This window comes from Phodopus roborovskii, unplaced genomic scaffold (genome assembly GCF_943737965.1).
Source record: "Phodopus roborovskii unplaced genomic scaffold, PHOROB, whole genome shotgun sequence".
In the NCBI taxonomy this organism is placed as follows: Eukaryota; Metazoa; Chordata; class Mammalia; order Rodentia; family Cricetidae; genus Phodopus; species Phodopus roborovskii.
This window is the reverse complement of record NW_026125489.1, coordinates 1,737,970-1,764,477: the sequence shown is the minus strand read 5'-3', so window position 1 is coordinate 1,764,477 and position 26,508 is coordinate 1,737,970. Positions and strand designations below refer to the sequence as shown.

The following is a 26,508-nucleotide window of genomic DNA, read 5'->3' as shown; positions in this document are numbered from 1 at the left end:
GGCGGCAGGTGAGGTTGGTCACAGAGACAAAAGTTGTGTTTCCTTTGCCCGACAGGCCTGTAGCTAGCTTCTGCCCAAACTCTACCATCTACCTTCCCGAGTTCACCTTCCAGTTTTATTTAAGGTAGCGCTAAATTCTTGACTCTTCTGTTCTGGAGAGTTTGTTAGCCATCCTTCACAAAGCCCCTCTTTAAAGAGTTTCTGGAGCTTCCTAAGAGATGCCCCCCCCCCCACACACACACACACTACACTCTGCCTCTGTGGCGACACTGCTATCCAGCACCTGGCGTGCTGATCAGTGGACCATTCCACCCACTGAGGGCAGGAAAGAATGTCCTTCACAGAATTAAACTCGCTGTAGATGCTTTCACGCTTTCAGCTGTGTTAGGCTCGGGCCCTAACCTCCCTGCACAAAGGATTGTGGACGATGCAGCTTGACACAGCTTTGGGGGGGGGGGGAGTGCTGAGTATACACTTGTGTTCCACGGAAGCCTACAGCAGCCAGTTGCTTCAATTTGCCCAAGATCAGGGGTTTGCTGGTCTGCGAGATTTCCAAGGTTAAAACCAGAAGAGTCCCAGGCAAAGCCCCAGGGACAGCCGGCCGCTCACGGCAGTTACTCCAGAATGGATGCTCTACCGCAGAGGTGAGCGATCAAGCGCTCACTGCCCAGTTGTGCAACCTCTGGCAAATTACCAAACACCTCTGAACCCCACTTTTGTCGGCTGCCTGCTCATCCCCAGGGGCTATTTTAAGCGTGAAGTAAGAAGAAGGAAGTAAGAGGTGCCTGAAGCATCGCTTGCCATCGGAATGGAAGCCATACTCTCCCTCTTTGAGGCATTCCTGGTGGCTCTGCTCACACCAAAGACCTGAGTTGACTCTGCTCTCTCCCTCCCATACTGTCCACACTTACTGGGAGCCCTAGAGATCAATGAACTGACCCCCTCACCAAAAGACTGGTTAATGGTTCCTTCGGACAAAAGCTCCCTCACCAGGATGCCTTGGATGATGGTCTGCCGGCCTTTGCCCTCATAGTCTACCACCTCAATGTAGTCTAGGTAGGCATCCGCCCAGTAGACGAGGCGGCTGACGAGGTCCAGGGTGATGCCATGTGGGAATACGATCTTGCTATCGACCAGCTTGGTGCGGTTCTGTCCATCCATGTCGCATCGCTCCACCTTTGGGATCTGCCCGTAGTCGGTGAAGAATACCTTCCTGTGAGGGCACACATGTTAAACAGGGTGCGGGCTGCAGGCCCGGGGACCCCTCTCTCTCCAGGGTCAGAACCCTGGCCTGCCACTCTCACCCCATGGCAGGGTCCAGGGCGATGCCTTTGGGGTTGTAGAGTTCCAGGTCTAGCAGAGTGACACAGGTGTCCCCATTCCCGTTGCAGACAAAGATCCTGTCGTCGATGTCGTCCACAAAGTAGAAGTTTCCTGTCAGCCAGTCAATAGCCATCTGCTCCACGTCTGGAGAAGGAATGGAAGGGAAGAACGAAGTGGGCCAGGCCTCCCACAGACATCCATCCCTCCTCTGAGCTCCTCCTGCCTGGGGCCTAACCCTCCCCCAGCCAGCTGCAGTCACCTTCCCCTGAGCTCCTGAGGGTGTCACGGGCAGAGTCACACTCTGACACTCTTTGTGTTCCCAAGTATCTGGTCTCTCCAAATAGAAATCTCCGAATATACTCAGCTCCAGCCCCCCAGCCTGGACTCAGGGTTGTCACAGCGGGAAGGATTAGGTAACCTTGGCTGACTGACAGGCTATTCCAATTCTAACCCTGCCTTCAGCAGGAAAGAGCTTCTCCTGCAGTCCCTAACTAACCTAAACAGCACACATCTTTGGTTTAGGTGAGACTTACATTCACTGTATATGGCAAGTCTAATTATTTCATACTAACAAGAAGTACTGGTTGGAAGCTGTACACGTTGCATAAGTTCAAAAAAAAAAAAAAAAAAAAACTGGAAAGCAGCATGTTCATAAGTGAACCCAGCTTAGAGAAGCGTGTTTCAAAGCATTAAGCCCTTAGAGCATGACACAAAATTGGTGGCACAAGGTTGGGAATTAGTAACTCGGGTCAAACTTCCCCTGTTTCTTCTATGTTCTTGATGCTGAATTCCCTCACATCCCAGGGAAGCAGAGAATAGGAAAGGCGGGACAGAGAGTCCAGGAGGAAGGGGAAGATAGGACCCTGGAGATAAACCAGGAGAAAGAGGAGCTTCTGATGGGAGCAGGGGCTGCAGCCAGGGCCACTCTAAGCCCCCGAGGGGGAGGGGCAAGGACAACTGCTGGCCTCCTTCCCAGTGCAACCCTGGCCTCTACTGATACCTCCCTCAGAAGTAATGCCTCTCCAAACTTGCAAATTCCTAAGGAAGATATTTTTGCCTGCTCTGTTTCAACAACAGGTAAAGACACCTTTCCGACATCTGCCTGTGGCTGAAGCTTACCCCCACACTATGCACACTCAGCCCGTAGGGATTCCTCGGCCTCACAGCTACAGATATAACCGTGGGCTCAGCTCAACTCCTCCCTAACCCCCTTCCTCCCCACAGGCACCTAGGGGCTACTTCTTAATAGTGGGAGGGGTAAAAGGAATAGCATCGTGGCATCCAGGGAAGTTGGCTGTCCAGGGCCACTGACTCATAGTCACAGGACTGAGGTCAGAGAGAGGGGGAAGGGCAAGCAGTCATTGGACACTCTCATAAATGGTTTCCTCTTCAGGCCCCCTCTGGTAAACCCCACCCTGAGACGACTGGAGAAAGAGGTCACAGGGATGAAGTTATTATCCCGACAAGTGCTGACACATTTCCAAGCCTACCTACTCTGTCCTCTGGGCTCCCAACAAGTGTCCCATCTTGAGTGGGGGCAAAGGAGAAAGATGGGGACAAGGCCCACAGAGGAAGAAAGCTCAGTGTAAGAGTTAAAGTCAACCCCACACGTGGTCACCACGGGGCCACCTCCAAAGGAAACTCAAGTCCCAAAGTAGGGGCCTTGCTGTGGTTCCACACCGCCAGTGGAGCAGCTAGAAATGAAGAGGGCCATGTGTCCTTTACTTGGTGGGCGGGCACTGCAGGAGTCTGGGGGCCACTGGCATGTATGCAAAATTCAGCAGCCAAATCTTGTTTTCCCAGCACCAGCTGGCACAGATGGCCTTCTCTCCTCCTTCCTCAGGCTTCCTGAGTCACTGCCCAGCCCTAGGACTAGCAACACCCTGGCCCTGCCCCCCATCCACTCTTGCAAGAGGGCATGAGACCAGCCCCCAGATGCAGCACCATGCTCTGTCCAAGCCTCAAAATGGGGTGACCTGCCTGAGTGAGAGCCCCTCTCCTGGCTTGCGTTCCCTCCCACTTCTGGAAAAGAAGGGTAGTTGAAGTTCCTGCTCTTGTATATTTGCTCTTGGCTGGGCTCCCCTCACCTCCCAAAGGCCAAGCAGGGTCCCATTCAGCAGGCCGATGAGGAGAGGAGCTGGAGAGAAATGACTTCCCCGGCCAGCCTGGCCACCCCTTTGGTATTTTTGCAGCTGGAGATTATTAGTCGTAAGCAAACTCCTTTGTTATACCCCCCCCCCCCCGCGACTGCCACATTATTTCCCTCTCTCCTAAAGTTCAGATTCCTCAACCCCCAACAGCCACAGGCAACTACTCCAAAACTGTGCGGGGAAAGGAGGTCATACTGGGATTGTCATTCCTCATTGCCCCTTAGCAGTCGCTGGGGGTACTGGCCTTGGTCCTACAGCTCAGGGTTCAGGTGGAACCCTGGGCTTGTGTCTACAGGAGCTGAGGATTCCTACTCAATAAACCTAGATGGTGAAAGCTGGGCACGGTGACAAACATTTGTAATCCCAGCACTCAGGAGGAGGAGGGAGGGTCGGGAGCTTAAGGCCAGCCTTGGTTACAGAGTTCCAAGGCCAGCAGGGGTGATACGAGACTCTGTCTCAAAAACCCAACCAGGGGCTTGCAGAGATGGCTCGGTGCTTAAACACTTGTCACTCCTCTGACACCTGGGTGTGGCTCCAAACACCTCCATCAGGTGGCTCACAGCTGTCTATAGACATATAGACATATAGAAATATAGACACAGCTGTCTATATTTCTAGCACCACGGTATCTATCTGCACACACACAATACACATAAACTCAAACGGGCTCCTAATACAGACCGAAAGCTAAAAGTGGACAAATAAATCCAAACAAACAAACAACCAAAAGAAAACCACACCCCCACCCAACCAACCAAACTAAACCAGGGGCAAAAGCCCCTGAAGGGTAGGGGTCGTCTTCTACTTTCACGGGGCTGACCTGCCCTGGGAGGAGCTGCTAACCCAAGGGTCGGAGAACCCAGAGGAGGAGGTATCCATGCTGAGGGAAGGCCTGGCGGTGGTCTCCTGAAAGGAGCTGAGGACTTGAGAAGGGTGAATGAGTCAGAAAGGAAAGACCACAGCCCGATTGTGTCATCAAAAGAGACTTTCAGTTCCAGGCCCTAGAATAGCCTGGGTGAGTGTTCAGAGTGCTTAACTCCCTTGCTAAGTCTCAGCACACACAACTCCAGTTTTTCTCAACTTCTCCATCATCCGCATTGCTCAAGAGATATTTCTTAAGTACTTTCTTTCCCAGAAACACGGCCCCCAGCAGACCCCTAAAAGACCCTGGCTTCGATTACCCGACTCCAGCTACTTTCTGTAAAACAAGAAGGAAATCTGGGTGTGGAATGGAGGTCTTTTTAATCTTTCAAAAGTAACTCCTAGCACATCTGTACACCCGAAGATTACAGAGCATGCACCAAGTCCCTTGACGACGAAACAACCCTTTACACTGGGTTCCAGTCCTTACTCTGACCTGCTCCACCCAGCACTCTCTCTGCTCTGCCCTGGGTTCTGCTGGTCTGAATTCCGGTTCTGTCCACCTCCCAAATGGAACTACAGACAGGGCAGTCAACCTGTTTTCTCGTCAGTGAAATGGGACGGTACAATCAGTATGAGTACCCGTCCGTGCACGATACTCCCTCCATCCACATCACCCTCTTCTCTAACCCAATCCTTCCTGCGCCTCCATCAGCCTGTGGCCTCCTGACTAAAGGTGGGTAACAGGATGGGCTAGGGCAGCGGTATGTTCTAAGGAGACAGTGTCCCCACAGAGTGGAGTTTCCCTACACGGAGGAACTTCCCCCATAGGGAGCAGCTTGCCCACCCAAAGGAGCTCTCCGTGCTGGAAGGAATTTAACCTACCAAAAGCACCTTTCCCTGTGATTGGCTTGAGCAGCCCCGGAAGCTCCTTCATCTTGACTTCCATGTGACTACAGATGTGGGGAGAGGTGTCACTATCTTTACATTTCCTCCCTGGTGCCAGGCACACATGTATTGATCAGTTTAGCAAATATTTACTGAATACTGAGGTTCCCCCCCCCCGCCCCGTGCTGTTCCAGAGCCAGGACATCCTTTCCCTTCCCGTCTTTGGCCTTGGAATATCCCAGGACATTGGCAGAGGACAGTTTGCAATCCCACTCAGGGATCTGGCCAGCGAGGCAGGGCTGGCAGGTTTTACTAAATAACATGGCCCCGTGTTCCTGTTTGCTACCAAATCTTGACTTCAGCTCTTGCTTGTTTTACCAGAAAAGTCCAGAACTTACCAGTAACTTACACCCTGAGCACCCTTCCTACCCCTGCTCGGACATCCAGCCAGGATCCTGTGGATGAATGCCTGAATTCTGCTGTGCCTGACTGAGGGTCTCTGCATGATTGAGAAATTCTCACTGGGCTCTGAAATGTCTGTCTTGCTTAAGTTACTTCCTTTGGCTTGAAAACAGGGAGGACAGAGCTGGGGGTAGGCTGGCTTGGGAGGGAACTTCAAGGAGACAGCGGGGGAGGAGAGGGCAACACTGGATCTCGGCCCGGAGACACAGGGCTGGTGCTGGCCAGGAGAGGAGGGGCAAGGAGAGAGTTGTTACTGAGTAGGAACTGGGAAAGGGGACGAGAAGCTGAGTGCCAGGACAGGGGTGGCAGAGGACAGGGCAGCTAGACCTCGCCATATCACAACGCCCTGTGGGAGTCAGAAAGGCCAATGGGGGGGGGGGCTTCACATGTAAACTCTGGAAATGCTCCTTTGGGGAGTTTTGTGTAGTTTTTTTGTTTTGTTTTAAGGTTGGGTCTCACTCTGTAGCTCACACTGGCCTGTAACACACTAAAATCCTCCTACCTCTGCCTCCCAAGTGCTGGGACTGCAGGTATGAGCCATGATGCTCAGGTTCTGAAGTATTCTGCAAACACAGCTTGGGACGGAGACAGGGTGGGGTGCTCGACGTGGTAAGGATACAACTCCCAACTCCCCTCTTTTAGTACATCACAGACCGGGCCGGGGAGCTATTTCTCTATTTGCCTCCCCTCTAGAAAATCACTACTCCATTTCCTCTTGTGATTTTCTGTTTTAAACACACCGCCCACTCCACCCTACTCCCCATAAAAGGTAGAGAGGAAGGAAAGGAAAAGCAAAGAGAGCCAGCGGGGGCTTGGGGATTTGTTTTGAGACCCCGGTGCTTGCTGGGTCCTTTGCTGGACCTTCCCACCTCACTCAGTCCTGGGAGGAAAACCCCAGGGACCCACCAAACACTCCAGACTACCCTGTGGCACATAGTGCCACACAGCTTCATCAGGTGCTATCTCCTTCCAGGACTATTTGCAGCTTCACCCTGTCCCAAAGCTTCCTTCCTACAGTGGAGATACCCTCAGGAGTGAAGGGCCAGAGTCCTTCAGCTGAGGGATTTAAGCTGGAGAGAGCACATGTTTTGTGGGGTGGGGGCAGGCACTAGACTGGACTACTTCTACTCTGGTCCTAGAAGACATGGAACAGGAAGGCCCTCTCTGGGCTCTGGAAACACCAGACCTGTTGACTCCCTTGGGTCTCAGTTTCAAAGCTTTAGACTTTCATGTGTCACTTTCAAAATATGTATGTGTATGAATACGTAGCTTACAGTATTATTTATTCATGATTTTATACATTACAGATTCCAAGCATGGGCACGGTGACTCACACTTGTAAGCCCAGCATGTGGAATGCCGATGGGTTAGAGCCAGCCTGGGCTAGAGTACTCCCATCTCCACAATTAATTACTTAGGGATGGAGAGACGGTTCAGTCAACAAAGAGCTTGCAACCTATGCATGGGGGGCCCGAGCTCTCCTCCCAGAATTTACTTTTAAAAGCTGTTTGTTGCTGGATGTGGTGTCGCATGCCTTTAGTACCAGCTTTCAGGAGGCAGAAGCAGGCGGATCTCTGTGAGTTCAAGGCCAACCTGATCTACGTATCAAACCCCAGGCCAGGCAGAGCTACACAGCAAGACTTTGTCTCTAAAAACGTTTTAAGGTGGTCCTGTCAGTGCACGTGTGTAATCCCAGCACCAGAAAGGCAGAAACAGGAGGCCCTGGGCTGGCCAGCCAGTCTAGCTGAACTTGCAAGCTCCCCTGAGACCTTACCTCAAAACAAAACAAAACAAAACAAAAAACAAGGCAGGAAACAGGGCCAGAGAGATGGCTCAGTGGTTAAGGGGACCTGTTGCACCTCCAGAGGTCCTGGGTTCAGTACCTAGGTGGTGGTGGTTCACACTGTCTGGAACTCGGGGTCCAAGGGATCTGACGCCATTTTCTGGCTCCCTTGGCACTAAACATGCATAGGCACACATGCAGGCAAAACCCTCACACATGGGCTACAATAATTAAAAAATAAGGTAGAAAGCTACGGAGGAAGACATCTAACAGTGACTTCCAGCCTCGACATGCATGGTGCAGACTACATGCACACATACACCCAAGTGCACACACACCAAAAAGACAATTAGTAATAAAATCACAGTATAGGAATTTCCCAGAGATAACGTCAGATAAGAACATATAACTGTAAAGCTGAACTTTACAGCTGGGGTGGGGGACAGAGGCAGGAAGGATCAGAGGTTCAAGGCCAGCCTTAGCTGTGAAACAAGTTGGAAGTCAACCTGGGCTGCACCGCCTTCAAATTACAAGACAAAGCCTGTTAACAGGGCTGGTGAGATGGTGAGAATTCGATCCCAGGACCCACACAGGGAAGGCCTTTCACAGATTGTCCACAGACCTGCACGCACGCACAGACACACACACAAATGTAAAGCCTCAAAACCTTTAACGTGTTTTAAAAGCTTGTGCATACTGAAACGAACACAATCCATCTAGAGGTATAACCGAATTAAAATTCCCTTACTGTTTTTCGAAGGAAGGCTCTTGCTGTATTGAGATGTGGGTCTATCCATTTCTCTGCCCTTAACTTCAACCCCACTAGGCTGATTTTGTTCCAGCACTGGGGATGCGATGCGGGGCCTGCCATGAGCTACACTACCCGCTCTCTCCCCTCCTTTTCTGGCCTCATCAAACGTGGCCTGGGAACGTGAGGTCTCCGGGTTCACTAGGCAGGAGAAGGTGGGTTTGGGCTGCAGCTAAGGTGGGAGACAAGCCACTCCAGCCTAGGCCTTTGACCGCGGGGCTAGGGGTTTCGCAGCCTGTCCCATCTGAGGGGAGAAGTAATTGGCCTTGGAGGATGCAGGGCAGACTGGACCCTCCCGTGCTTCGTGCTTCGGGGCCCATGTGAACAGGCTCTTTTGCAGGCTTCCTTCCTTCTTTGCATTCTATTTCTGTTTGCAGAGGTCTAGGCCTCCCCCATCTCCCAACACCAGTAAGCTGTGCTCACTGGCCCCCCACCTCTCAATCATAAGACATGTACCCTAACCTCCTGACCCCCACCCCCCCACACACACCATCCTGCTTTGGGCATGTCCCTCGGGATCTCAGAGATCCCAGTCACAGGCAAGGGTGTGGGAAGATTGTTGGGAGAGCTACGGTGCAGGACTGAGAAGGCCAAGGTAGGGGATAGGGGACTTTTCCTTCATCCTCCAGGGAGCTAATTATAGGACAGCAGTCCCCTGCTCACAGGTGTGACCCCGAGGCCCCTGAAGTCCTCTGACCCCAGGGCAGGCCTCCTCCTGAGGAAGGGGTTGTGCTAGAGGTGGGGGTGGGTGTTACAGAGACACTTCCACACTTCCGACATCCTCAGCTCAGGGCCCATAATTAGTTTGTGGGATGAGAGCAAACAACCATCCTCATGGTGACAGCCAGACATTCTGGCGTCAGGGGTGGGGGTGGGGTGGGGTGGGGGTGACGAGGTAGGGAAGGGAGAGGAGCTAGGGCATGGAGCCTGCTTGCTCCTTCTCCCCTCGAGTGTTTTCCCCAAGAACCTTGGTCTCTTTCAGGTCCCTGGACTCTGCCCCAGACCCAGTAAAGTTTGGGAGCCTGGGGAGGCAAGGCAAATCTGTTTGCCAAGGGAGGGGTATCTACCCAAGGTTACTTCCTGCTTCTGTAGAGAGGAAGTCAGGAGAATGGACCAGGCCAGAGCAGAAGTGGAGAAGGTTCCCGAGGGCACATCACAGCCACCCACCCAGTGCACCACTGCCTGGCCCTGAGGCAAGCCTGGAGAAAAGGCTGTCATGTCTCTTTGCCCAGGCCGGCCTGTCGAGTGGGACCCTGAACTAACAGGGCAGTTGTCTCCAATCTCACCACATAGGGTTCCTTCCTTCACAGCCCAGCCCTCAGGTGCTTGGCAGCTTTGAACCCAGCACTCCAGAAGGACACACATCCATCCACTCATGGGCGGACCCTTGGATGCTGATAGCAATGGGAACCAGCAACACAAGTCTGAGCAGTGTCCTGAGGCTACAGACAGTCAGGGTTCCTCCGTCCCCCACCATCCTCAAAAGGTCTCCTCTCACTGAGACCAAATCCTTCATAACTTCATGGGACCCTACTACAGGAGCTGGGGCTACAGCCAGCCGCAGAACACATGCTTAGAGCTTGCCAGTGAGGCCCCCGGGGCTTACTGCTGGCACCGGCAAAAACAAAACAAAACAAAACCAAAAAATAACTACGAGAATCCAAAGTTCACAACCCTAAGTCATGACCTTCATTTACCATGAGCTTTCACTTCAGCTTAGCAGACCTTGACAGACCAGCACCGACCCATTGACTAACGTAGGCAGTTCTGGTTTACTCGGGGGTCAGAGATCCAGCTACATCTGAGGGCTGGGGACAGATCAGCCACAGGCCAGCCCTGTGTGGCCCCTCGGGGAGTGTGAGTCTGCCAGCTGTCGACTCTGAAGTAGGTTTGTTTGTTTGTGTAACAACACTGGAGTGGATCTGCAGTCAGCTATGCGTGAGCCCACCCGTGAGACCCTTCTTCAGTGTAGGACAATAAAACCGCGTAGGCAGATAGCCTGAACGGGAATGGCCAGCATGTCCTAAATGCTTAAGTGGCTCATGGCTCCTCCCTTCTTCTCATTGACTGCCAAGGACCGGAAATAGGCTCAGGGACTTGGCACCTACCCAGCAGTGGGAAGTCCTTTCGCCATACTCCTGGGGGTAAGAGACTACACGATAGCCCTTCTCCAGATCCTTAGCTTTTTCCCCCACCCCTAGTACCGGCTATATGGGAAAGCCCCTTTGTAGTCTAACCCACACTCCTCTTTCAAAGACGGGACAGTCCCTGGTCCCTGGAGAGTGACCATTCATTGCCTACTCAGCCTTCACTTCTCCACTAAGGCCTCCCTTAGTCCTGGATCAGAAATGCAAAAGCCAGCTCAGGGTGTAACAGGACAATAGCCATCGCTCTGCTCCTCCCACAAAGAGGCATCAAACCCCTGTCTCAGCTTCTGTTGGAGGCATCCTCACTGGGCTCCTGACCCAAGCTGGGCTCATGCTGTCTAATTTTCCCAAGTAGGGTCTCTCTCGCCCATCTCCCCAGCCCTCTGAATGGGCAACTCACGGTGCAGACTGAGGGAGATGTTGATGGTATGCTCGTCCACAAAGCCCTTCAGGCCAGGCATCCGGGCGCATTTGAGTTGTGTCTGAGAAGCACTGTCCCCAACGTGTACCCAGCAGACGGTCTCGTTGGCGTAACTGAAGTCCATGGCTGTCGTCTGTCGGGTGCTTGTGGGCGTGATGGTGGATACTTGGGCTCCACTCAGGTACGTGGCTAGGATGTTCTGGGAGTTGGCAATCAGCAGCACTGGAGGCCGATCGACTGGCTCTGAAGACGGGACAGAGAAAGGTCCGTTGGGACTTGTGACTGCTGAGGCCCCTCCTCACTGGGGACCTCCACCCACCTCGGTAGCCATGGGGCAGCCCTACCCACCGTTCTTAGCCTTGCAGGAGCGGTTGTCTGGTTGCAACAGGTAGCCTTCAACACACCCACAGGTGAAGGAGCCATCTGTGTTGGTGCAAAGCTGGCTGCAGGTGCCATACACTGAGCATTCGTCAAAATCTGTGAGGACAGAAAAGGACAAAGGGCGTCCTGAGACACCACCAGCCTCATCGATGACAAGCCCACTGCTCCATCATGCCCGCCCACCATCATCCGTTCATTCAGAAAACATTTCTCGGGATAACCGATGAGGCAGGCGATGGGAGAAACAGCAATGAATTTGAAACAGAACTTCATTACCGTCTTCGTGAAATCTACATTCTGGTAATAAATGTAATGATGCTATGATAAAGGAAATAAGAGGTAAAGCTTGGATTAGAGGTGGTGGCATGGTGAGAAATGGCTAGTGTTGCTGAAAAACACAGGGCTAAGAGGGACTGTCGTGTACATCAGTGGCGGGTGCCTCCTAGACACGCGCAAGGCCCTGGGTTTAATCCCTAGCGCTGCATTCAAAACAGAAGGCAAGGAGCTGTAGAGATGGCTCAGTGGTTAAGAACACTCACAGCTTTCCCAGGGCACCCAGGTTCTGTTCCCAGCACCCACACGGTGACTCAGACCATCAATAATGTCAGTTTCAGGGTTCCTAAGGCCCCTTCTGACCCTGAAGAGGTCACCACGTATGCATGTGGGACACAAACACACATGTAGGCAAAACACTCATGTAGTGGCATAACCTGCCTTCACACTCATACATATAAAAATAATATAAAAAACAAAAAAGGCAGAGGGGCTGTGGAGGTGGCTCAGCTGTTAAGGGCACTTGTTGCTTTTGCAGAGGACCTGGGTTCAGGTCTCAGCACCCACATGATGGCTTACAACTGATGGGAGATGTCATTCTGTGAATATGTTTCTCATACTGGTTAATGAATAAAGCGCTGTTGGCCAATAGGAAAGCAAGATAGGTGGGACTAGGAGACAAGGAGGAAAGAGGAAGTAGTAGGGAAGAGTCAGCATGGAGAGACTGGAGAGAGCAGAACACCCGCCCCCTCTCTCCGGTAAGATGAGACCACGTGGAAGTACTTAGACTAATAAAAATGGGTTAATACTTAAGACAGAGCTAGCCGATAAGAAACAAGTAACTGGCCAACAGTATTATATCAAATACAGCGTCTCAGTGTGTTAATTGGGGCTGGCGCCGCGTTGGAACCAGACCGGCAGGAAAAACCTTACTTGTAGCACACAACCATCCCATAAAGTTAGTTCTGTTTTGACCCAACACCCTTTTCTGTCCTCTACAAATACCACATATGAATATGGTGCACATACATGTATGTAGCAAGACAGTAACACACACATTAAAAAAAAAAAAAAAGTAGAAGAAAGAGAAATCAGAGAAAGCTGGTTGTGGGGGCGTGATGTGGAGCGGTCAAGCCCAGCTTCATGAGAAGGTGCTCATTTGCGCAGACACAAGGCAGTCAAATTTAAAACAGCAAAGTTCGCATTGTTTGTGACACAGGAAAAACCAGGAACATCTTACTCATCAACAGGGAAATGGCCAAGTAAACTGTGGTAACAGCTACACGTCACAGTGGTTTTCAGTGAATGAGGTAAATCTCTACAAACTACCAGGGGGGGTGTAGGGGGAACCCCTAGAATGAACCGAGGAGCAGAAAACATTAAGTGGTATCTACAGTATGGCATGACTTACGGAAAAAGAACATGCACACAAGCAAGATTCACAATTAGATTTTTGGTGAGCACACATACACAGTAGAGGCCGGCCTTGCAGAAGGGCAGAGCGCACTGCTAAGAGATTTTGCCTCCAGAGAGATGGGATCGGGATTGAATAGGATTTATCTATTTATTTATTTGTTGTTTTGTTTGTTTGTTTGTTTTTTGAGACAGGGTTTCTCTGTGTAGCTTTGAAGCCTGTCCTGGAACTAGCTCATGTAGACCAGGCTGGTCTAGAACTCACAGAGATCTGCCCGCCTCTGCCTCCTGACCGCTGGGAGTAAAGGCGTGCGCCAGAACCGCCCAGCTGAAGAGAATTTATTAAGGAGCTTCGTTTTATCGGTAATGCTTTAATCTTTTTTGTTATTGCTATTTAGTTTTTTTTGTTTTTCAAGGCAGGGTTTCTCTGTGTAGCCTTGGTTGTCCTGGAACTAGCTTGTGTAGACCACGCTGGCCTTGAACTCACAGAGATCGGCCTGTGAGTGTGCGCCACCACTGCCTGACTTTGATTTTTTTTTTTTTTTTTTTTTGAGAAAAGTTGAAACATTTTTACTCTGTATCTATCGCAGGCTATCCTGGAACTTACAGAAATCCACCTACCTCAGCTTTTCAAGTATTGGAATTACAGGTGTGAGCCATACCATCTGGCTAATGTTTTAATTTTTGACAACAAAATTCATGGGCAATCTACAATATTTGGAAGAAATTTTACGGGTCCATTAAAAGCAATGCTTAGGGCGCATAGCCACGCTACGTCTGGACCACCTCCTTGGGCCCTCCTTTTTGTCTTTTCCTCCCCCAGCCCAGCCCGGCTTCAACCCACCTGGCAGCCAGCTCCGTCACAGGCACTCACTCACGTTCACGTACCTTTGCACGTCTTGCCGTCTGCCTGAAGCTGGAAGCTGCTATTGCAGAAGCAGGAGGGTCCACTGGGTGTGGGGACACACTGGTGCTGGCAGCCCATTCGAGAACAGTTGACTCGGAGCTCTGCACGAGGGCAGTAGAGGCACACTCAGCACACCCCAAGACTGCAAACTGCCCCCATCTCCAGCCACCCTTCAGAAGCTGCTTTGAAGGACAGGCCATGCAAGTGCATGATTTTGCAAAGTCTACAAATGGCCAATGTGGCAGGTACAAGGTCGCACACGCAGCTGTGGATTGGCAGCTGCCTCTTTCTGCTGTCTCCCTGGGCCATCCATGCCTCCCCCACCCCACCCCCACGATGGTGTCTGCTGTTCTGAGGGGGAAGAGACAGTTTCTTTCGTGTGCCCTGTGTCTGCAGCTGAAGGGAGCCGGCCATGCAACGACTTCTGCCCTCTGGCCTAGAAGCACTGTTCCAAGTCATCCTTGAACTCAGAGGGAAGACCCAGGGCCCAGATGGGGGAAGAGGAAGAAGAATCAGATGAGTTCCTCCTTCCACCGTGACCCATTTCCACAGGGGACACAGAGGGGGTAAGACAGGGGCGGGGAGAGGTGGGAGAATTGTGCCCCCTCTCTGACCAGCGACCCAATTAAGGGTGTGCTTGGGGCCAGGTGACCAGGCCACAAAGACCCCCTTTGTCCAAGTGCTACACACCCCCACCTAGGAGAGAACCTCAAGAGGTTAAGGTGTTTAAAGCAGTAAGCCTGTGGGGCGGAGCTGGGGGAGGGGCAGCTTTGGCATTCTCTCTGTGGCCCTCTGATCAGACAGCCCAAATGCAATGCCTTTCCAGTCTTTCACCGAGTGGGTAAATGCTGCCTGCGGTGGGAAATCTGGAAAAGCAGTCTTGTGGGGCGCGTGAGTGAGTGCGCACGTGTGTGTGTGTGTGTGTGTGTGTGTGTGTGTGTGTGTGCGCGCGTGTGAGTGCATGTGTGTTTGTGTATGTGTGTCTAATATCGGGGGAAGTTCCAAGCCAAGATTTATGTCTGTTTCTGAAACTAACACTGTATTGGAAAAGGAAATAAACCTGGACACATAATGCTGGTTAAGACTGGCCACGGGGCTGAAGCTAGCCCTAAACTTACTTTCTGTATCTCATCCCAACAGCTCCAGATGAAACCAGCCAAAAGAAAGAAGAGAAAAATCTCCCACAAACCCCTTCGCTCCACAGCCCCTGCCCAAGTGAAAGGATCCAGATGTGTCCTCCTCCTCCAAGCAGATGGTTTCTGACAGGCGTATGACATATGACACTGGCCCCACCCCCGACCCCATGACTCTCCTCAAGGCCTGTCAAAGGTTGCTTGCTCCAGGCCCAGAACCCAGGGCAGAAGACAAGCAAATGACTCTAACAGCCAGGCCTGAAGGCTGGCACTTTCCATGTCACGGACTCCTCTTAAACCGCTAACACAGCCACCAAGAAGTGTGACTTGTCACTAATGTCCCCTCCTCAGTCTGAATGGCTTTCCGGTCAACCAGCTTTGAGACTGTATGGGAAGGAAGGACCAGAGCAACTCTTGGACTCCTCTTAGACTTGCAGCTCTTGAGGGATGCCTTCTAAGACTCTGGCAGGGTCAGTGAGCCAAACCCGGGGTCCCTAACCCTAGCTCTGATGACATCTCTGCTCCTATGTGTGCACACCCAGGAGTTATGTAGGAAACCATTTGGAGAAAGCAATCTGATATTAAAAACAGTGAAAAAATGCTAAGAACGGGCTTGAAGGGAGGTGACTTGTTGAGCATACACAGCAAGAAGAAAAGTGTCCACAATTGACGTCCACAGGGCTGCCTGATCAAGCTCCAAACCCAAGGGACCCACTAAATCCATTGACGAGTCTGGGCATGGGAGTAGGACGAGGTCTCATACCCATGAAAGGACCCTGAGCTGTGACAACCCACCAGATGTTGCGCCAAGAGATCACATCCCCACGGCACAGGAGTGTGTGACGCCCTTACCTCGGCAGTGAGCCCCCTCGTCCGAACCGTCCATACAGTCTTGTACCCCGTTGCAGAGACGAGTCATGGGAACACATAGCTCAGTCCCCAGACAATTGTGCTCATTTGGTTGACATCTCTGGGCTTTACTCTGGGGACCTGGGAGCGAACAGATGTAATAGCATGACCAAGATGCCTGAGGTGGCCGTTTAGTCACCTCTGACCTGGGTTGGGGCAGGTGAGGGATAAACCAAGATCGGCATTTCAGAGAGCCACACACTTTGGATTTCAAGAGGCCTTAGGGACCAGATGGTCCCATCTACCCACAGCTCCACCCTTCACAACAGTAGCCCGACATCTCACAACCGCGTGAAGGGGAAAGCTAGGGCCTACCCTACATGCTCCACATTTATGGATCCTGAAGCCTCAGTATTCTATAAATCAGGAGACAGGCAGAAGGCAGACATGAAAGGCTCTGATGAGTTTAAGGAAACACAGTCCCTGGCAGAAGCGGAGCTCAAGTGCTGCTAAACAGAAACAACTATCTATCTGTGGCTCTCCGAGCATAGAGCAGGCTGTTGAGTGAGGCACTAAGTCTAGGAGTGACCCAGTTCACACACACAGCACCAGCCATGCACAGCTCTCAAACATTTGAAGTGTGCTGAGTTAAAACCATACATAAAGCCGGGCTCGGTGCTGCACGCCTTTAATCCCAGCACTTGGGAGGCAGAGGCAGGTGGATCTCTGTGAGTTCGAGACCAGCCTGGTCTACAGAGTGACAGCCAGGGCTACACAGAGAAACCAGGTCTCAAAAAAAAAAAAACAAAAAAACAAACAAACAAAAAAAAACATACATATAAAATATATACTAGTTTTTTATATCAAGTATCAAAAGATCTCTAGATCTCTATTAATTACATACAGGTAATAGCATTCCGAAATTGTATTTGGGTGCATTTGATAAAGATATCAAATTAATTTTAGCTGTTTCCTTTTATAATCTGGCTACTTGGAAGTTTCAAAACTGCTAATGTGACTTATTTCTCTTAAGCAGTATTATTCTAGACTTCCAACACAGAGCAAAGGCCTAGGGGAGGATCTAGAGAGGTCCAAGGTCACGCCTACTGATAACATCCCTCTTAGTTTCCAGTTTCCAGGAGAATGGATGAGGTAGCACCAAGGGTCTCAATAGGTGAGGTATGGGAGGGTGTGTCCTCGACGGTGCTGGCCCCACCTGTGCGGGGAAGGATGCATGTGAGGCCTGCAGTGGTGATTACAGAGGTTCTGGGCAAGGAAGTTTCCATATTCGGGGTGTGTGTGCGTGTGTGTGCGTGTGCGCGCGCGCATGCATGCCTGTGTGTGAGCCTGCCTGGGTCTGTGTTTGGGCATCTGTCTGAATGTTTCTGCAGCCACTCTTTGGTGCATCCACAGGGGCTACACAAACTACCTGTGTCTTTGTGTGCTGGGTGTTTGTGCTGGGTGGGGCTGTGTGTGTCTGTTATGGTCCAGAAGAATGGATGCCTGTGAACTCATGTGTAGGGGGATTCAGTAAGACTAGGATTGCATCAAACGGAAGGGTTAATAAAGGGTGCGACCTATCACCAGCTCCTCCATGAGGCGTTCAGTCCTTCCAACATACAGGTGTGGGGCAGAAATGTGGGGGAGGGCAGGGGCGTAAACACCAGGAGGTTTGGGCTGGGCCGTGGTGCCCACATCTGTGATCCCAGCACTCGGGAGGCAAAGGCAGGCAGAGCTCTGTGAGTTCGAGGTCAACCTGATCTACAGTGCGAGTTCCAGGACAGCCAGGGCTACACAGAGAAACCCCGTATGGAAAAAACAAAACAAAAGAAAAAACTAACAGGCGGCTCCAGGTCTAAGAGCCAGGCTCTTACTCTTCCAGGGTGGGATGCAGGGGTGAGGGAGGAAGGAAGCTAGTTCTCTTCCCACCCCAAACACTCCCCTGGACAACCATGCTGGAGGTATTAGAAGGGACACAAGATGGGACTGAAGTTGGATGAAGCCCAGGAGAAAAGACAGCACACTTAGACCTTTGGCCAGGATGGGCCACGCAGGGAAGATACTGGAGGTAGAGACCCCAGGACTCTGGGGTCCTGACAGCAAGTCCTTCACCCTATTCACCCCCATCCTGGCCACTGGGAGGGTGAAGGTTGGGTGGGGACCTTTCTCCCAGTTCAAACAGCTGCCTCTGATTACACCACTTAATGGGGGCAGGGGGAAGGCGGGGTGCCGGGAAGGGCACGGGGTGGGGCTTCTGGTACATGGACTGAGCAAGAGCAGTGGCCTTTGACCTGGGAAACTAAGGGCAGAAGGTTACCTGCCAGGACCTGAAGGCCACTCATCGAGTGCCAGAGAAGCTTCAAATCTGGGAAAAAGAAAATGCTGGAAGGAAAAGGGCAGCTTGATTATCTTCTTGTGGCAAAGGCGTAGCCCAGAGGATACTGTCCCCAACAGCCTTGGGGATGTAGCACATTGCTACCCACACCATGCCTGGTACTTTGAAAAATCGAGAGGACACTTTTAGCTGTGTCATGGGCAGATACAACCACAGAGCAAGGTCCATGCCAGGCTAGAGACTTGCTGCTCCTGTCCCACACACCCCACAAAAGGAAAGAGAAAAAAACCCCAGGGTTTAGAGGGACGGACCCAGAAAAAGTACTTACAGATCTCAGGGGCCTCGTCAGAGCCGTCTGGGCAGTCCCTCTCCCCATCACACCGCCAGCCCTTCGAGATACAGGTGATTTGGTCTCTGCAGGCAAACTGCTTAGGGCTGCAAGTTTTGGGGGCTAAAGGCAAGGAGAGAAAGGGGAAATGTGGAAGAAGGAAAGAGGTCAACTCTTGGACCCCGGAGCTTTCTAGGATTTCTCCTTCCCACCATCAATCCTTCATACCGTGCACCTGTAGCAAACGGCACGCTCCAAGAGGGTTTAATGGCCTTTCCAAGTTTTCCACCCCAGGCTAACTGTGGCAGGAGGGAAGGGCAGACGCCTCTGCTGTCCCCTGCAGATGGCCTTTCCTAACCACTGACCTCAGGGACACTACTGTCCTCTTGACCTGTCCCTCCAGCTCCAACTCCTTACCACTGGACCCCCACACGAGAACTGTGGGGGACAGCGTGGCTCAGAGACGCTTTCTGCAGGTTACAGCAGGGCAGGGCCACACAAGGCGGATGGGAGGTAGAAGGCTCACCTTCCGCAACATTCAGTTTCCCTTGCCCGTCAGGCCACAGAGCAGGGGACTTTCAGGGGGAGTTTTCCCATTAAGAGAGACCTAAAGATCACTCCCCAGCAGAGGCAGGGTGCTGGCAGGCTCGATCTATACCATCTCACTCTGACGCCCCTCACCTGTGGAATGACTATATCCCTGGGGGCCACCTGACTTTAATTCCTCTTGTTCCATACATTACCCTCATGCCAGGGGAGGATCTATATCAGAGACAGCTGATAGTTCAGTGTGCAGAGCGCTGGGGCACTGATCAACCAGCTACCACCCCATTAGCAGAGAGCTGTTACCCAACCCTTCGAGTAACAAAACCAGGACTCAACTCAGTGCAGCTGATGCCAGGCTCTCTCTCTCTCTCTTCAGTTTTATTTTAGTGTACAGGTGTTTTGCCTGTGTGTGTGTGTGTGTGTGTGTGTGTGTGTGTGAGTGCGCCACATGTTTGCCTGGTGCCTGAGAAGGGCAGAAGAGGGCAATGAATCCCCGGAAGTGGAAGATGGCTACGAGCTGCCTTTGGGTGGTGGGAATCGAACTCAGGTCCTCTGAAAAAGTAGGCAGTGCTCTTAACCACTGAGCCATCTCTCCAGCCCTAGGACTCTAGGGTTTTGGTTTTTGTTTTGTTTTTTGATTTTTTTGAAACAAGGTTTCTCTGTGTAGCTTTGTAGACCAGGCTGGCCTGGAACTCACAGAGACCCTCCTGCCTCTGCTTCTCAGTGCTGGGATTAAAGGCGTGCGCCACACTGCCCGGCTGACTCTAGGTCCTTAGAGTGTAGTCCTCAGCCATCAGTTGCCCTGGTCACCATGCCCAGCACCGGCAGGGGTCTTCACCTACCCCACAGCCTGTCTCCCCATGCCCATCCCTGTCAGGGAGGACTGTACCCAGGCCCCTGGCCAGAACCAGAGCTGAGTTCAGGAAATACATCAAGGATGGCCTAGCCAGGCCCCCCTGGAGTCCCCCTTCCTCCCTCCTACCCTGATCCGGGAATAAAGGCCCCTTGAGGAGGTGGATAATGCTGAGTTCATTGCTCCACTGGGCCAGCTGTGAGGTCTTCCCGGGGAAACAGCCCGCCAACCTAGTTAGCATGCTGGAGACCATCACTTCCCCTGGCCAGCCAGGCCGCTGGGGGGGGGGGGGTGCAGTGGGACTCAGAGGCAGATGGGAAGTTTGGAGCTCAGAAAGGGACCCGTGAGACACCAGATAGATGATACTTCTTCCCTACCCCACCTGGGGCTGAGCCCATGCCCCAACTTTCCCCAGGGCAGAACTCACAGCCAGGGTCTGAGGTCACTGGCTGGTCACGCTAACCTCCCCTGCCTTCCCTGCCCCAGCCACAATCCCCTCCTTTGGCCCTCACATGGCTTCCCCACTGTCCCCCACCCCCATTTTTGGCCCGAATTCGACAGAGGAAACAGCAGCTGGCAAACTCCAAAAGCTGAAACGAAACGAGAGATTCACAAACCAGATGTGCTCTTGTGGAGAGAGGGAGTGGGGGATGGGCTCCCCTCCCTCCCTGAAAGGAAGAGGGGGGGCTCAGACCCTGTCCTTTCTGTGCCATCTCCTCAGGCTCAGGAGCCGGGGCTGAGCGGAGTGGGCGGGGGTGTGCGTCTCTCAGGAGAGCCAGGATAGCAGAAGGATTGGAGCAGGATAAGTGAAAGAACTTCCTGTCCGCCACGGGGGAGAAGGCCCTAGGAATTCTGAGTGAGAAGGCTGAAGCCTGTCTTTGATTTCCTTCAGGGAGAAGGAAAACACATAACCTACTTTGGGGCAGTCGCCACAGCAAAGTGAGGCCTCCCCCAAGCTGGGAGGGAGCTGAATCCTCTGCATCTGAGCTACCATCCAGTCCGTGCCTGCTCCTGCCCAGTGACCACTCAGTGCCCTGGGGTCCTACTGTCGAGCCGGGAGGTGTTTGCTAGTGCGATCCCATCTTACAGAGGAGAGCACTGAGGCGGAGGAGGCGGCGGCGGCGAAAGCATGGTTCCCCTAGCAGAAGGAGGGGACAGGGCGGTACAGGCTGGGTACACGGAGGACAGGGACAGAAGAGGACTGGGCCTCAGGGAAAAGCAGGGGAGAGGGAGGAGGGAGAAGGGGCATGGGGACACAGGGGCCGTCTGTTCCCAGTTTTCCTGGAGATGTGACCGCCATGCTAACTTGGCCAACACCCTTCCCCTCCCCAACCAGGCGCCCAGCCCAGCCATGGCCCCCAGGGCCACCAAGCTGGAGCCAGGGCAGGAGGTGTGGGGTTGGGTGTGTATCCAGACACAACACAGACCCCACTGCCTGGCTCAAGCCTTGGATATCATCCTCTGTCCCACTCTGGGACCTTGGGGTGGGGTGGGGACAGGAGGCCAGTACGCCTGGCTAAGGAGGAAGAGAAGAAAGCCCTGGGCAGAGACTTCTCCAAAAGAACAGGACCTGTCCCTCAACAACCCCGGGGAACCTTAGACATTCTTCCTGGAGGACAAGGAGAGGGAGTCAGGGACAGTGAGGACAGTGGGAACGTGACCCTGGGGCCATTTGGAGAGTGACAGACGGAGGGCTAGGCTCCTCTGGTAGGTACGGGGACATTCTGTAAGGGAAGCCACATGGTTAACCCAGGGAACAAGAGGAGATGGGCAAGCGACAGGAATCAGTGCTTTCAAACATCAGGAGCAAGGCAGAAAGGGCCTCCAGCCCAACAGGAAGCTTTCCCCCCAATTTTATGTATTTTGGGTGTTACCAGCGGCTCCTTCCCGCAGCTCAGTGAGGTTCAGACACATTTTTGTCATTCCTGAGTCTGGAACTCAGCTTTGCGGCCTGGGACGGATGGACAGACAGCCAGGGGAAGAGAAGGGTCTCCCCATCCATCCTGAATAGGGACATTAGCCTCACCCACACCCTGTCTTGTCCTTTCCCCCACAAATAAAATCCAGATCCCCTCGACTGCCTGCGGAGGTCAACATATCTCTCCCAAGGCCGAGTCCATTATTAGCCCCCCCTCCCCGCCCTACATGGCCTCCGATCACCAGCAGGAAAGCCCTAAGCTCCTGACCCGTTTCAGTTCTTAGACTCCTGTTAGCAGGAGGTCCTACCACAAGCCTCATCTTCTTCCTTTCCTTCTGAAACACCCCCAACTCCCCCCTTCTAGTGTGCATTGGCATCAGAGGAGAGGAATCTGGGGAAGCTGGAGGGGACGGTCTGGGTGTGGGAAGGGAAGAATGAACCTGAGAGGGACGTCAACCAGATATCTAGGCAGTCTGCAGAGGTGAGGACAGGTCGGGACTGGGAAGATCGAAAAGTACAGGCAAACGAAAGACGCACCAAGACGGCCAGAGGCAGAGCTCCTGGGAGACCAGTAAGAAGATGGACAGGCACACAGCCAAGAAAAAAGACAGGACAGGGGCTCAAAGCAGAGGTTGCCCATAGGGTGACACAGCTGTCCTGGGGTCAACCCAGGGAATGACCCCCTTCCCTCCCCTCGAGACGACGGGGCAGCAAATATTCTGGCTTTGGGAGATAGAGTCCCAACACAGCAACTTCTGACCTAAGGAGTCCAGATCAGAGTCTGCTGCCTCTCATGGGGGGGGGGGGACGGGGACGGGTAAGGAGGTCAGGCCTGCGGGACTGTCATCTCATGGGAGTGTGACAGACAATCCCCTCTGCCCTACCCCTCACCTCCTGGGAGGCTCTACCCTAGTGCCATGAGGCTACAGCACGGAAACACTCCAGAGCCAACTGCTTCCTTCTCCAAACAATGCAGGATCCTGCTAACCAGCTGAAATCTGGGACAGAAACACAGGGGGGCGGGACCAGGTTCCCTGGCACCAGGCACCACAACTCAGGGACCCTTGCATAGTCCTACTCAACAGCCCTAGGTTCCCCAAGGACAAGCAGGCCCCCCCTCACTCAGATGTGGGTCACAGGCAGAGTAAGGAATCCAAGAAGTGGGAAGACCCCCAGAAGAGAATCCGGATGTGTGGATGTGAACCCACTCTGGGGGGGGGGTCCTATGTGCAGGGCCAAGGCAGGGAAGAGTAAAACTGGAACAAGGAAGGACTTTGCAAAGATTTGGGTTTTGTTGGTGCTGGGGACAGACCTGGGGGCCTCAAGCACTGGTAAGCTTGCTCAGTCACCCACCTGAGCTGTGCCTAACCTCAGGAAGGGGTTGGAAAAGGGTGTAGGTTTGGGAAGGACCAGACTTAGGGCTGGGCCCTGGGCGACATGGATAGAAAGCTCAGTAAAGGGGAGTGATACAAAGTAACAAAAGGGGAGTGATACAAAGTAACAAAGCAAACAAAACAAACAAACAAAACGCCCTGGGAATAAGACTAGAAGAAATTGTCTTGTGAATCTGTCCCTAACATCAAAATAACGGCGGAAAGGATTTCCTACATGTGTCTGGCTTCAAAGGAGGACGCTAAGCAGCAGTGTTAGCGAGGACAGAGACTGGGGTCGTCTCCCAGGCCGTCAACCTCATAACTCATTTCAACTGTCCACCTTCCCTAGCAACTAATAACAAGCTCAAGCAGGACAGGAGAGGGGCCGGGAGAAGTCTTCCCTGCACTGCCTGGCAAGCTCCCTCCACCATGGACTGTCCCTTCATCTCAGCAGAGCCTTCACGCTTTGCCTTTTCCATCCTCTGTGGCTGCAAGTGCATTTAACTCTGTCTACTAGGAGAAGTGAACCCTCTCGCCCAACAACGCAGAGAACCCCAGTATGAGTTCCAGATGCAGGGAGAGGAATGGGGTGCGGGGAGCTTGAGCTATTCCCAAGAAGCAGGAGGGCAATTACACTATCAGGTAAGTAGAGGCAGGAGGCCCCTTCCCTGGAAAGCTAAGAAGGACATTCAGAGTCTGCGGGTTCTCTCCTCCCCCTGAGGGGGAGGAATATGGGTGTGTTTGGAGGTGGTCTCTTCCCTGGGGATTCTGTTTCTCGTCAGGGATGGAACACAGGGCATCCAGTGTGCTAGACAAATAGTCTACCACTGACCTTTGCCCCCACCCTGAGGGACCATGCAGAGTTGCTATGAACTAGGATTCACAGGTGCATGCCCAGACAGTTAAGGAGAAGATGACACACTCCCGCCTTCAGTCACCTCCAATCAACTTAGTGCAACGCTTAGGCTCCTCAGAGTGAATGGCCCCAGGACCCGGGCCTTCCAACAGACAGCTTTTGCTCTGACTGGACTCTACCTGCCCACTTCCCGGGATCCTGATGGTCTGTTTCTTGCTTCATACTGTCTTCTTCCCAAAGCTCTCTGCCTCAGTTTCCCCTCTCCCCTCACAGGGCTGAGCCCAAGAAGAGTGACATGAAGGGCAGAGGGCAGCTCTACAGGCCTGTGGAAGGGTTTTCAGGACAGAGCCCTGAAATTTCCTCCTCACAGGCAGAAAATTAGGGGTGAAAGCCAGGCAGGACAGTCCCCAGCCTGACCTGACTGAGGGCCACGGAGTACACTGTTTTTCTGGGCACAGCTGCTTCCTGTCCCTCTTGCTCCCTTCTCTCCCAATTGAGTTAGAGAAGGAGGAGAACAACTTTCCCAATCCCAGCCTGGCAAGTCTGGAGGGCAGAGGAGGGGTTGCCATGATGCGATGGGGCCGTTGTCCCCAGTGCGAGAGAGCAAACCTGACAGGAAGTAATGAAATCTCACCCCTCCTCAAGTTAGGGGCCCAACCCAATTCAAAGCTTGGGCAGGTCTTGAACTGCTGACTCATACATAGCAGGAGGGAAAACAGCCGGTAGGAAAGAGAGGAACATGCGATTTCCCCCAAAGAACATGGTAACCCAAGCCTAACTACTACATAAAGCGTATGTGTGGGGTGAGGTAGGGCTGAGCTTAAGCACATTTACTAAATGAGCGGGAATTGGGGTGTGGATGCAGAGCCGTAACCCCGCGTCCAACCTCCAACTCTTCTTGCAACACACACTGTGTCAAGGCAGAAATCCTCTGTTCCAGACCTTTCTCGGCTCTTCCAGAATGATGACATCTGATTTTTTTTTCCCCCTCATCTCAAAGCTCCCAGGTTTTAAGAAGGGAAATCCAGTCCAGAGCATCACCAGACCCTCTCTGTCCCTGCAAGACCACTACTGACAGAGGCCATCAGAGGGGGTGTGCTCACTTCGGAGCCCAGGCGGGCAGCCCAGGCTTCTGGACCCAGGCCTCCATGCCTGGGATGCAGGGCTCATTCCACACCCAAACAGGGGGCCCTCCCTATCGCCACCCACAGCTTTCTCGGCCTGCCTGCCCTCTGGCCAGCAGGGCACCCCTAGCCAGCTTTGCCTTCCAGCCTCCAGAGTCCGCTGCAAAAGGCCCTCCGCCCCCTTTTGCAGCGGTACACAGCAAATCCGGATTCCTCCACAATTCAGATGGGGGGAGGTGGGAGGGTGGAGGATGTAGGGGAGGCAGAGGCCCTCCCCTGCCAGAAATAGGAAGAGAAGGCCTCTCAATCCCAGGATCAGAAAAAGGGGGAGCACTCCTTTCTTAGCCAGGCCTGTGGTCTTTGTCTGAGCTGGGGGGCCCTGGAAGCATCATTTGTCCCAGGCTCCCATCCCCCAAATCAGACCCCATCCCCGCCCCCAGTCAGGCCGCTGCTGTGTCAGCTGGACCGGGATAACAAAAGGCACCCCCTCCCGCGTCTCCCTTCCCCATCCAGACGCAGGAGTGGGGGTTGGGAAGGGGGAGCCCCCAGGGTTCCAAGGGGGCCCGCGGAATCTCACTCACCATCGATAGTGGCCCCGGCGACCACAGCAGAAAGCAGCAGCGGCAGCAGCAGCAGCAGCGGCGGGGTCAGCATGGTGTGGGCCGAAGCAAGCAGCAGCCCCCAGCCTCTGGTCCTCTTACTTCTCGTCCTCGCCCCCCCAATTGGGGGGTCCCCCTTTATCTTCCTCTCCCCGGCTTCTTCTATTCTTATCCTTTCCTTAGGCAAGGCGAACCAGGGGCGTAGGTGAAAAGGACCAGTTCCGAGCCCCTTGGGAAGGGCCTGCTGACGCGGGTGCGCCCCCTGCCCCGAAATTCGAACCCTTCACCTTTGCTTTACTCCTCGCTCCTTTCCCCCTCCCGGGGCGAAGCTCACAGCCCCATCTCGGAGCCGCCTCCGGCTGCAAAAATGCACAATTGGGAGGAGGCGGGGTGGGGGGTGGGGGGCGTGCACCCGATGGGGTGCCTTTGGTGGGGGCCTGATGGAGCACTGGGGGCTCCCCCGTTTCCGCCTCCTCAGTGCACTGGCCCGGAGCTCGCACCGCTGTTTCCCCGGACTGAAGTGCCGCGGGGGGGGGGGGGAGGAGGCAGGGAGGGGGTGCTGAGACGGGAGAGGGAGGGGACAGGGAGAGGAGGGAAGGAGGGAAGGGGCGGGGAAAGAAAGGAAGGGAGGGGGGAGAAGAGCTACGCGGCAACCCTGAGAAGGCGCATGCGCCGCTCTGGCGCGCTGCCCTGGGGAGGGGGGGTCGCAGGCGCGCGCCACCCGCTTTGGAGTTGAGGGAAGCGGCCCGGGCGTGGGAGTCCCGGGGGCGCCCGGCG

The 26,508-nt window shown here is 53.4% G+C and overlaps 1 protein-coding gene across 2 annotated transcripts in view; it reads right to left on the bottom strand.

Annotated features, from left to right (window-relative positions):
• Positions 1-26,204, bottom strand: part of Lrp1 (LDL receptor related protein 1) — a 78,556-nt gene extending 52,352 nt beyond the window's left edge. For both annotated transcript variants that reach the window (XM_051176099.1, XM_051176100.1), the window contains exons 1-8: positions 25,714-26,204; positions 18,463-18,585; positions 15,803-15,940; positions 13,799-13,918; positions 11,192-11,320; positions 10,823-11,086; positions 1,305-1,467; positions 991-1,213 (exon numbers count right to left, since the gene is read on the bottom strand). In XM_051176099.1, coding sequence (XP_051032056.1) covers positions 991-1,213; positions 1,305-1,467; positions 10,823-11,086; positions 11,192-11,320; positions 13,799-13,918; positions 15,803-15,940; positions 18,463-18,585; positions 25,714-25,786 — 1,233 coding nt within the window. In that variant the 5' untranslated portion in view covers positions 25,787-26,204. The remainder of the gene's footprint in view (positions 1-990; positions 1,214-1,304; positions 1,468-10,822; positions 11,087-11,191; positions 11,321-13,798; positions 13,919-15,802; positions 15,941-18,462; positions 18,586-25,713) is intronic.
• Between the last annotated feature and the right edge of the window lie 304 nt (positions 26,205-26,508).